The sequence below is a fragment of the Bos indicus x Bos taurus genome, chromosome 3 (assembly GCF_003369695.1).
Source record: "Bos indicus x Bos taurus breed Angus x Brahman F1 hybrid chromosome 3, Bos_hybrid_MaternalHap_v2.0, whole genome shotgun sequence".
Taxonomy (NCBI): Eukaryota; Metazoa; Chordata; class Mammalia; order Artiodactyla; family Bovidae; genus Bos; species Bos indicus x Bos taurus.
In genome coordinates, this window is record NC_040078.1 from 59,111,921 (window position 1) to 59,124,497 (window position 12,577).

The following is a 12,577-nucleotide window of genomic DNA, read 5'->3' on the forward strand; positions in this document are numbered from 1 at the left end:
CTAAAAGTTTCCATGGCACAGTCTGAAAGTCACTTCTACAATATCTATATTATCTCAGAATTATTGACAGTATACTGGACACAAAATACATCCTCTAGGTTATATAACACCCTTGGATTTTCTCAATAAGAGATAGCATTGATATTTCTCTTGAATTAACACCCTTGACAATCTCTAATGAGCAATTCACATTATTTTTATACAGTTGGCATCATATAGCAATTTTTAAAAATAATTCAAGGTTAGCCTTTCACGTGTAAATTTTTTAACTGCTAAAAACTAAATCCAAAAAAAAAAAAACTAAATCCATCTAACGTGTTATTTGTGTTTGTCATAAATACAGCATGTTGAACGTTATTTAATGCTGGCTGATTATTTCAGGTTTATTGTTTGAGAACTTCAATGATTATACTATATCATAGTTCTCCATGTAAACAGTATGAGCACAGCTAAACTAGGGGGTGAAATTCAAATGTCATCTGTAACTTTTATCTTTTTAAAAGCATCTGAAAAAAAAAAGCATCTGATTAATCTTAATTAATCTAAAATTAGTAAATGCTATTTTTTGAGATCTTAATAAATGTTAATTGAAGCTTTTAAAAAGAGAGAAAAGCACGAATAAAAGAGCAAAAATCATTCATTATCACATTTCCCAGAGGTATCACTATTAAAATATTGGTCTATTTTCCTCTATTACTTTTTGGTGATTATATATAGACAGTTTATTTTTTAAGTGGGTTTTCTAGCTTTACATCCTTCTTTTCTATTCTCTTAAAGATATATCTTGGGCATTTTTCCAAATCACTTATTTTTTTTTAACATGATATTATATTCCTAGGAAAGATCATAAAGAAATGTTAAGCTCACAATACTTTACTCATCACACACACCTTTAATATATTCTCTGGGTTATATTAACCATGGAAGAACCAACAAAAGTATAAATGAAAACTAAATAGGAGAAGAAAACTTCAACTATACTAAAAATACATTTTGCATTTCAAAAACACTTTGCCATAATCTCAGACAAAAGTAAAAGATAATCATCATGATTTAGTAAGCATAGTCAACCAACACTTCCTTTGTTTGGGATCTACACACTTTGTGCAATCCCTTTTCATACTGGGTAAGACATTAAAAACAAGTACCAAAGTAAGCCAAACATGGGATCTTTAACTAGCTGTATTACACAGTGTCATCAACACTTCAAGAAATAACTAGACACATTCAACCACACTGTTCCTTCTAAAAGATACTATTCACAATGCATTTAGCAAGAGCAAAAAAGGCATTTCATATCTATTTAATACATAAAATTAAAATATTTATTTCAAATTCTTCACTCTCATTTTTATGTTTTTCTCTTTTTAAAATAATGTACATAAATATATTACCAGAGTAGAACATACATAAATACATTGTAAATAAATACATGTTCATTGGGAATATGTGCTTAAAAAATGTTTGCTGAGATACGTTTGTTAGGTTATTCCTTTCTGCCCATGGATGCTGCAGAGAAAGCATCGTTGAAGTCTTTCCCCCCTCCACTGCCGTCATGTCTAAATCAGTCTCCCAAAGAGCCTGAACAGCTGCAGAAGCTCTTCATCAGAGGATTGAGCTTTGAAACAACTCACGAGGGTCTGAGGAGCCGTTTTGAGCAATGGGGAACGCTCACAGACTGTGTGGTAAGGAGGGATCCAAACGCCAAGCGCCCCTGAGGCTTCGGGTTTGTCACATACGCCACGGTGGAGGAGGTGAAAGGAAGGCCACACAGGTGGACGGAAGAGTTGTGAAACCCAAGAGGGCTGTCTCAAGAGAAGATTCTCAAAGACCTGGTGCCCACTTACCTGTGAAAAAGGTTTTTGTTGGTGGCATTAAAGAAGACACTGAAGAACATCACCTGAGAGATTATTTTGAACAGTATGGGAAAACTGAAGTGATTGAAATCATTACTGACCAAGGCAGTGGCAAAAAGAGAGGCTTTGTTTTTGTAACCTTTGATGACCATGACTCCGTAGACAAGATTGTCATTCAGAAATACCACACTGGGAATGGCCTCAACTGTGAAGTGAGAAAAGCCCTGTCTAAGCAAGAGATGGCTAGTGCTTCATCCAGCCAGAGAGGTCGAAGTGGTTCTGAAGACTTTGGTGGCGGTCGTGGAGGTGGTTTGGGTGGGAGTGACAACTTTGGTCGTGGAGGAAACTTCAGTGGTCGAGGTGGCTTTGGTGGCAGCCGTGGTGGTGGCGGATATGCTGGCAGTGGGGATGGTTATAACGGATTTGGTAATGACGGAAGCAATTTTGGAGGTGGCGGAGGCTACAATGATTCTGGCAATTACAACAATCAATCTTCAAATTTTGGACCCATGTAAGGAGGAAACTTTGGAGGCAGAAGTTCTGGCCCCTATGGTGGTGGAGGCCAATACTTTGCCAAACCATGAAATGAAGGTGGCTATGGTGGTTCCAGCAGCAGCAGGAGCTATGGCAGTGGCAGAAGGTTTTAATTACTGCCGGGAAACAAAGCTTAGCAGGAGAAGAGAGCCAGAGAAGTGACAGGGAAGCTACAGCTTACAACAGATTTGTGAACTCAGCCGAGCACAGTGGTGGCAGGGCCTAGCTGCTACAAAGAAGACATGTTTTAGACAATACTCATGTGTATGGGCAAAAAACTCAAGGCCTGTGCTTGTGACTAATTGTATAACAGGTTATTTTAGTTTCTGTTCTGTGGAAAGTGTAAAGCATTCCAACAAAGGGTTTAATGTAGATTTTGTTTTTGTACCCATGCTGTTGATTGCTAAATGTAATAGTCTAATCATGATGCTGAATTAAATGTCGTTTTTGTTTTTTTTTTTTAATGTGCTGCGTAAAGTTAGTCTACTCTGAAGCCATTTTGGTAAACTACCGTGTGAAGTTAGAATTCCTTCAGGGTGATGCCAGGTTCCATTTGAAATTTATTTACAACCTGCTTTGGTGGAGAAGCTGTTGTCTTCAGAACCTTGGTATAGTTGAACTGACAGTTACTGTGATGTGACCTGGAGTTTAAATGGGTGACCATTTAAAGAGTCACCCATGCAAAGTCATGGAGTTTTTTTTTTATTATTATTATTAATGACTGTTGGCACATCCTATGCAATATATCTAAATTGAATTATGGTACCAGATAAAGTTTTAGATGGGAATGAAGCTTGTGTATCATCCATTATCATGTGTAATCAATAAAAGATTTAATACCCTCAAAAAAAAAATGTTTCCTGAGGGAGTGCTCCCCTGGTCTAACAAGGGGAACCAAGTGTCTCATCCAAGGGTCACTGCTGATAATGCAAAGGAAAAGGCAAATGTGCGAAAAGGAAAAGGCATTGTGGACACAGATTTAGTTATCCTCTGTGAGAGACGGCATGGGGGCCTGAGGACAGAGGCAGGGGTGACTCATGTTATGAGTTCTATTCTAGATGCACTGACGTTGTATGGGTGGGGTGGGTTCAGTACAAAGAGACAGTGAGAGACAAGATTTAAGGATCCTCAGCACAGGTAGGGGAGCACACTATGTTATCAAAGGGAGAGTGTGCAACAGGGAAAACACACAGTTCAAGTAAATTCCTGATGAGAGGGCAGCAAGGCGAAATGCAGCCAGGAAAAGGATCAGAGGAGGGACACTAAAGAGGGATCAGGAAAATCTCAGAATCCAAGGTGGGAGCTCCAAGAAGACGGGCTTAGTCAATAGCATTTAATTTGATGGTCAAAGAAGATGAGGCCTGAGAAAAATGTTATCATCAGCTGCATTTATTCAGACTTGCCTGGAATAACTTGGATATGTATTGAATTCAACATCATCCACACAGGTCATGAATTTTCCATCAGCAGCTGCTAATAGTTGCTAACATTTACTGAGTGCTGACTACATACCAGGCACTAAGCTGTGTGCACTAAACCATATCATTCCATTCTCACAATAATTCCCAAGGTGTTGAAGTGTTAATCCTCCTTCAAGGGTGAGTAAACTGAGGGTCAGAGAGATTAAGTAGCTGGCCCAAGGTCTCACAGATGGTAGCTAATGCTGATTGTGAGTTGATGATAAGCAGTTCTTACTGCTTACATGTATTAGCTCATTTTATCTTCATAACACTCTAGGAGGTAGTTGCTGCTATTATTTGCTCCCCTTAGTTTCATCTCTCTCCTTTCAAACACATGGGGGGAAAAGGCACAGACAGATCTGTTCAAATAATAAACTGTGGCTTTTGAATTTAAACCCAGCATCCAAAATCTACATCCTATTGCACCTCAAAAAGCTCTGAAAAATTACTCCAAAGACACAGTGGGGAAAGGTCAGTATATATGTGATTTTGGTGAAAAGAGAATATATGCAATTAAGCACATATTTTTCCAGAAGGTTTCTACTAGTACCATGAAGCTTTTGGTATCATGAGGAATCGTCATCACCATGAAGGACTTTAGTGCTTTTCTTGATAAGAGGAGATACAACAATTGGGCTCATAAAATAGGCTCCTGAAAATATCTCTCTGAAGATCACTATTTGTTAAAAGAACACTAGAAAAAACTTACCATGAAAGAAATGGATAGAAAGGACAAAGTGAATAGGATTCACAGAGTTGCGTTCAAAGAATATTCAAGAGAATCTCTAGATAAACTAAAAGATTTAGCCAAGTTAGTTGCTTTGAAATCAGCATTGTCTTATACTTAATATAAATTCAAATTTATAATTTCAAAAAAGAATCCCCATTCACAATAGCAAGAGAAGTTTTAAGAAATTTAGAAAGAATTCTTTTTTAAGAAAGGAGATTCAGACTGATTGCAAAAATTAAAAAACCTTATCGAAAAGTTACTATTTAGAAGAGCACTGGCTTTTATGGCTCTAACATGGCAGGCAATGGCACCCCACTCCAGTACTCTTGCCTGGAGAATCCCATGGATGGAGGAGCCTGGTAGGCTGCAGTCCATGGGGTCGCGAAGAGTTGGACATGACTGAGCGACTTCACTTTCACTTTTCACTTTCATGCATTGGAGAAGGAAATGGCACCCCACTCCAGTACTCTTGCCTGGAGAATCCCAGGGACAGAGGAGCCTGGTGGGCTGTCTATGGGGTCGCACAGAGTTGGACACAATTGAAGCGACTTAGCAGCAGCAACGTGGCAGGCCTGTGGCCACTAGATGGCAACAGAGTACCAGACACAAACTGAAGGAACTCAGGAAAATGATGGTAGAACAGCATGAACCTGTGATTCCTAGTCAGTGAACCCATCATAACAAGCAAAATGTGATAGAGAAGGCTATGAGTGTGTTCTAGTCAACAGGTCCAAATCTGGCCAGAGTAGGTAGATAGATGGCAGCGTGTGCAAGGAAGATCTCAAAATACCATAGTTAGATCTCCAACTCCTGAAAGGTGACCGGCGACAGGAGACAGGACATGGTCATGCCTTTAGAGATAAGAGGCATATGTTAGAAAGATCCAAGGGGATCACCAAGTGAAAGTTAAGTCTTTTTCTGATTTGTGGTACTGTTGACATATCAACTTAATACAGGTAAGAGGACATGGCCAACTATAGTCTCAGATGAGAATTAAAAACATATGCCATATCTCCTTTCTGAGCTGATTTAGTCAAATACACCTTTTTCTAAGGAATCTCCAAGGGCCATAAGAAGTATATGTTAGAAAGACTCAGGGGATCAAGTGAAAGACTTGACTTGGTGATCCCCTGGATCTTTCTAACACATGCCTCTTATCTCTAAAGGCATTACTATGGCCATGTTCTGCCTCCTGTTGCCGGTCAGCTATCAGGAGTTGGAGCTCTAACTAGGGTATTTGAGAGTCAAACATGACTGAATGACTTTGGGCTTCCCTGGTGGTTCAGTCGGTAAAGAGTCTGCCTACAATGCAGGAGACATGGGTTTGATCCCTGGGTCAGGAAGATCCCCTGGAAAAGGAAATGGCAACCCACTCCAGTATTCTTGCCCAGAAAATCCCATGGATAGAAGAGCCTGGTGGGCTACAGTTCATGGGATCATGAGTCAGACACAACTTAGTGACTAAACCAAAAAAATCTCAACAAAATGATTTTGTCTGGAAAGAGAACATTCATTTGATGAAGCTCCTGTTTGATGGCATTTGGGTCATGTTTCAAGTTTTCTTTTATGTAGTCCCTTCCTTAAGCAGATTCAGATATGGATTTGTCATTTATTTTAGTGTGTGTCCCACCAGAATGTAAGCTCCTTGAAAGTAGGGACTTGTCTATGCACAGATATATCCTCAGACACTGGCACTTTGTAGGAATTTAATACATTTCATATCTGTTTTGAATAGATACAGATATGATGATAATAACAATGGGGAAATTATCCTCTAAAAGTTAAAGGATGACAGTATTTCTAAATAATTCTCTTACCACATTGAGCTTTATGTGCCCATTCCCTATTGTTAGCTGTGCCTACACTAAAATGAAATATGATGTTCTCTAAGGAAAAAAAGGTTTCTGTCTCCTGAGATGGTAACATATTTAGGCAATCATCAGAAAGAGATGGGCTAAGAGTCTAATGTAAAGAAATGAAGGATCAATAGAAATTATACTCACTTGAAGAATGTTAAAGTTACAATTCATATTTTTTTAAAATAAGTAGTCATATTTCATAATGCATTTTAAAAAGCACACTTTAGAAAGACCTCTGCTTTGGGTCAAGAAGGAGCATAAATTAGCTTTATTAAAGTTAAAAACTTCTGCTTTTCAAAGGAAATGTTAGGAGAATAACACAATGATTTATTAGAGTATAAATCACAGGCTGAGAGAAAATATTTGCAAATCATGTATTTGATAAAGGACTAGTATGCAGATTATATTAGGAACTCATAAGGCTCGATAATAAGAAATCAAACAATACAACTAAAAAATTGACAAAAATTTTGAACACTTCACCAGGGAAGATATACAGGTGGCAAACAAATACATGAAACTATGGTCAACATCTTTAGCCATTAGATAAAGGCAAATAAGATATCAATAACATATTTTAGTATTCTTGCCTGGAAAATTCCATGGGCAGAGGAGCCTAATGGGCTACAGTCCATGGGGTTGCAAAGGGTTGGACACAACCGAGTGGCAGAGCACACACACACACCATATTTCAGAATGATTAAATTGAAAGGACCAGTCACACCAACTGTGAGGATGTAGGAGAACAGGAAACTCTCATATACTGCCAGGGGGAAATGTAAACGGGTACAAACACTTTGGACAACACTGGTGGTTTGTTTAAAAGTTAAACATACACCTGCCATATGGTCTAATCAGTCCATTCCTAGATATTTACCCAAGACAAATGAAAGCATATGTCCATACAAAGACTTGCATATGAACATTCACAGAAGCTTTATTTATGTCGTAGCTGAAAACAATGCAAATGCCCATCAACAGTGGAATGAATACACATCTGTGGTATATCCATGCAATGAAATATTTCTCTGGAATAAAAAGGAATAAACTACGGATATGCACAACAACTTGGATGAATCCCCAAATAATGAGCTGACTGAAAGAAGACAGACCCAAAAAGTATAACTGTGTGATTTACAGAAAACTCTAGAAAATGCAAATTCTTAGTGACATAAAGTGGATCAGTGGTGGGTTGGGAGTGGAGGTGGGAGAGGTCCTGGAGGAAGGGATTGCAAAGAGAGTCCCTACAGGAGTTAACTTTTGGAAGTGATGGATAAACTTGTTATCTTGATTACAATGATGGTTTCACGGGTTTTTAATATGTCAGAATATATCAGATTGAACATTTTAACATGTGCATTTTATTGTATGTTTACTATACCTCAATCAAATGGTTAAAAGGAAAAAAAGCCCACACTTTAAAGGCCATAATCGTACCCTTACTATAAACTGGATAAAAGCACTAATACCCTGATGATCATCTTTTTTCATTAGGTTAAAAAAATAAGATTAGGACATCGATAACTTTTTACAAGTTACAGTCTTGGTTTTCTTAATTTTACATTGATAATGATAACTCCCAGCTTGTAGGACTGTTCTAATTACTAGTGTCTATTTTGCTCAGCATTGCACTCCCAAGGCCTAGCATAAAACAAATGCTTCATAAATATCTGTTAAATGAATAACAGCAAGTGCAATATTAGCACAGTACCTGACCCATGGCTGGAATTCAATCCATGGAAACCAATAATGGAATACAAAGAGGAGGAGTTGCAGGAGGGAGCTCTCCTTACTCACCCTCTGGAATGAAGGAGGCCCGAGTACATAAAACACATGCAATGTGTTAATATTGCTTTGAAAATGTCTCTAAAAATACTGTGATTCCATTTTTTTCTTTTCAGCATGAGGTATTGGGTTGTTGCTATGAAAAATATACCTTCAAGGTGAATTTTGCCCAAGCTTGATATTAGTTATATTATGTTTGTCTTATGTGTCTTATTACTTAACACTGAACAATTTATAAATGTAAGTCCTTTTGATGAGGCAAATGTTTGGAAAATACTTCAGCTGCTAGTGATTCCAGTATACTTTAATTATGTGTTGCTCTCCAGGTGGGATATTAATCCGTACCTTTAAGTTTTGACAGCCTATAAGCACACCCTTCAATTACTTCCAAAAGGCTGTACAGGTTGCGATATATTTAAAAATCAATTGTTCTTTCTCTACTCAATTTTATTATGGTGCTGTATAAACACTAGTTTTTCTATTCTGATTGAGAATGGTGGTTTGTTTCTGAGTACTTCATAATTTAGTTTGCTAGACTTGAGATGCATTCCATTCTGTAGAATTATTCTTTGAGCACATACATACTCATTAAGTGATCTTCATTAAATTTTTTAGTATAATGAGCTTTCAAAAATATATGATTGTGCTCAATAACTATGAAACTGAACTGAACTGAGTTCTATCAAGTCTTCTGGTGTATACAGGCAGTTTCAGCGTGCCTGGTGTAGCTATCACAGCAACTGTAAAATTCCATACTGGAGGGTTTGCTTTTCTGTATTTTTTTTTTTTTTTTTTTACAAATTAGACTATCCCAGCAAGTAGTCACCTTAGACATAAGAAACTACTAACTCTGGAACCTTATTAAATGCCTTTTTAATAAGCAAAGGCAGTTACCTTGTGCTTTGAAAAGGAGATTGTCTTCGCTCAGGCTTAACTTGGTTGGGCAGTGGTCTAAAGTTGTTTCGCCTTTAGACAGCCTTATCTTTTGAGAGAACATATAGGAATGATTATTACCATATATCCTTAAACTGTCCATGGCTGATTTATTCTTGCCTTTCCCTCTGTCCCCACACGGCTATGTCCCTACTTCTCTCTCTTCCTCCCTTCTCCATTCTTCCTCAGATTTTGGTTGCTTTTCCCCACAGAAAGTACCTAAACCACAGTTTCTAAAGCCGGGCTACTGAGGGGAGCTTGTCTGGGGGCTCATTTCCAAATCCCAAAGTCTCATATGCTGTTAAATTTCTCAAACTGTTTTGTCTTCTGTTTCATACTATCTTATTGTTAGTTTTAATATAAAATAATGGCCTGTTTCCCTGTTCCCTAAATCTTTCAGTTAAAGAAAGTTCTAAACAGTTGTGCAGGACCTTGCACCTCCCTGGAACTGTCAAGTCCCTTCAGGGACATACAAGCCCTTGAGTTCCGCCAGTGGCCCAGCTCTGCTCCAGAATGGGAAACCGTCACACACAGCGTTTCCCCCTCATGGCTCCCTCCCCACTTTTCTCCGTTAGAAATTTTGTCCACATGCTAGACAACTAGTCTCAGGTGACCTTTGTTTACTTGTTCCTTTTAAAACTATCTACAGCTCTATAAATTCTGCCTAGAAAATTTCTAATTCTAGTTACTTCATGAATATTCCCACCCCTCTGTGCTTTCCCTTCCACTGGGAACAAATGCATGATAACGTAATTTTAGTGATACTTGTAAATCAAAAGAAAATAAAAATATTAAATTTGGAAATAGAATTAGACATTTCAAAGAATAAGAGCCATCTATGTCAGAAGTTTCTTCATACTTCTCACATGCGTCTAATTCTCAGCCCTACTTTTCTTAAATTAAAATTACTTTTCTTCAAGCTCTGCCATTGAAGACAACTACAAACAATTCTTCTTTCAGCTACCTTCAGTTTTATTTGGTCATAAGTATTGTGATACAATTCTACTATTGATGGGTAAAACATGTAGAATTTTGGCTATAAGACTGATAAAATTAGCTTTTCTGGGCTAACTTAAGAGCTTACTAATTTTTAAGCAACTGCTATGTAATAATGAATAATTGTTAAAAAAAAAAAACATTGGTAAGTTGCTGCTTGCTTATACATGAACAAATATCCATCTTGAGTTCATGGTAACTGTGATTTCTGTTTTGACCTAGGCAGACATAATACTTCTCAATGAAATAATTTATTGGTTGAATGAATACATGAGTTGTAATGCCCTGTATTAATCTGAGGGGCTCTATTTTAAACTATATAGTGTATATAAGCAAATAAAATGGACTAAATCCCATGTTACTTACCTTTGAGAGAGGTTTCCAGCTGAGATCTAGATGCAGAAAAGTAGATGGTATATCAAAAGGAATTTCAATACTTTCTTCTTTCTTTTTCTCTGCCTGTGGTTGAGGGGTTAAGGCTTTCTGTGGTCTGATATCCCAAAAGCATATTGTGCTTAAAAAAAGTTTACAGTTTATTTTTAAACTAAGTACAAAGAAGAGGTATAACCTCAAGACTACCATCCTCGCTGCTATACATTGACATTGTGATTATGGCTATATTTGATATCTCCAAAATTAAGATTTTAATGAAATGGGACTATTTTGCATTTCATATTTTAGAGAATTATAAAGTTTATAGGATTATTTAATGATTTTGCTAGTATTGAGACTAATATTATCATACATGGCAATTGAATTTGGCAACTGACAATTTTTTTTGTGATGCAATCTTTTTTGAAAAAACTTAAGAACTTTATTGAAATATAACTCATATGCCGCAAAATTCACCCACTTAAAGTATACTTAAAGTGCTTCCCTGATGGCTCAGTGGTAAAGAATCTGCCTACAATGCAAGAGATGTGGGTCTGATCCCTGGGTGGGGAAGATCCCCTGGAGAAGGGAATGGCAACCAACTCCGGTATTCTTATCTGGAAAATCCCATGGACAGAGGATCCTGGTGGGCTATAGTCCATGGGGTCGCAAGGAGTTGGACACAACTGAGTGACTAATACTTTTACTTCACTTTCTTTCACTTAAAATACAGAATTAAGTGGTTTTTAATATATTAATTGAATTGTGCCAACCATTACCATAATCAATTTTAGAAGATTTTATATCACCTCTCCCCCAAGAATTTGTGTACAGATTACCAGTCATTCCCCATTTCCTTCAGTCCCTCCCACCAGCCCTGAGCAACCACTAATCTCCTTTGTCTCTACAACTTTGTCTATTTTGAACATTTCATATAAATGGAATCATACAATATGTGGTCTTTTGTGACTGGCTTCTTTCACTTAGCATGTTTTTGAAGGTCATTCATGTTGTAGTATATATCAGCACATCATTCCTCTTTATTGTCAAATAATATTCCATTGTATGGACTATACTACACTTTATATCCCTTCATCATTTGATGGACTGATGAATGAATAAATAAAACTGGGTTACTTTCCCTTTTTGCTATTATGAATAATCCTGCTATGAACATTTGTTGATAAGTTTTGTGTGGGTGTAGGTTTTCATCTCTCTTGGATATGTAGTAAGGACTTGAATTGCTGGGTTACATGGTAGCACCTATGTTTAATCTTTTGAGGAACTGTTAAGATTGTTTTACAAAGCAACTGAATCATTTCTGAGAATTCCAATTTCTCTACATCCTTACCAGATGTATTATTTATCTTGAAGATCCCAATTTCTCTACATTGTCAACAACACTCACTATTTTTTGGTCTTTTTTATTTTGGCTATCTAGTGTGTGTGAAGTGGTATCTAACCAAAAGTGATTCTGATTTGCATTCCCTTTGCTGGTGTAATATCTAGGAAACCATTACCTAATCCAAGGTCATAAACACTTATATTTATGTGTGTCCATGTTTTTTTCTAAGAGCTGTTTAGTTTTAACTCTTACATTTAGCTCTTTATTTCATTTTCAATTAATTTTTAAATATAAATTTATTTATTTTAATTGGAGGCTAATTACTTTACAATATTGTATTGGTTTTGCCATACATCAACATGAATCAATTAATTTTTGTATAGAGTGTGAGGTAATTCTTTTGCAGGTGAATACCCATTTGTCCTAGCACCATTTGTTGAAACACGATTTTTCTCCACTAAATTGCCTTGCTACCCTTGTTGAAAATCAGTTGACCACATACATATGGGTTTATTTCTGGGTTTATCTCTTCTCTGAATCTTGAACAGTTATACAATGATTGGAACTGATCCCTTCTGATGGAAGAGGCTGGCCATTCATTCTGGCTATTCACCATATTCATAGTGAGCTATAGGTAGATGATGTATTTGTCTTCAAAGTCTCATTTCCTCAATCCATAAGTATTTTTTCAGGGTTATTGACAATAT

General features: G+C 37.0%; 1 protein-coding gene and 1 pseudogene across 2 annotated transcripts in view; one reads left to right on the plus strand and one right to left on the minus strand.

Annotated features, from left to right (window-relative positions):
* WDR63 (WD repeat domain 63) overlaps nt 1-12,577 on the minus strand; it is an 87,213-nt gene that overhangs the window by 25,114 nt on the left and 49,522 nt on the right. For both annotated transcript variants that reach the window (XR_003510320.1, XM_027536683.1), the window contains exons 15-16: nt 10,520-10,667; nt 9,119-9,206 (exon numbers count right to left, since the gene is read on the minus strand). Coding sequence is in view for 1 of the 2 variants with exons in the window: in XM_027536683.1 (XP_027392484.1) it covers nt 9,119-9,206; nt 10,520-10,667 (236 nt within the window). In the remaining variant the exon portion in view is untranslated. The remainder of the gene's footprint in view (nt 1-9,118; nt 9,207-10,519; nt 10,668-12,577) is intronic.
* LOC113889683 lies at nt 1,426-3,244 on the plus strand (annotated as a pseudogene).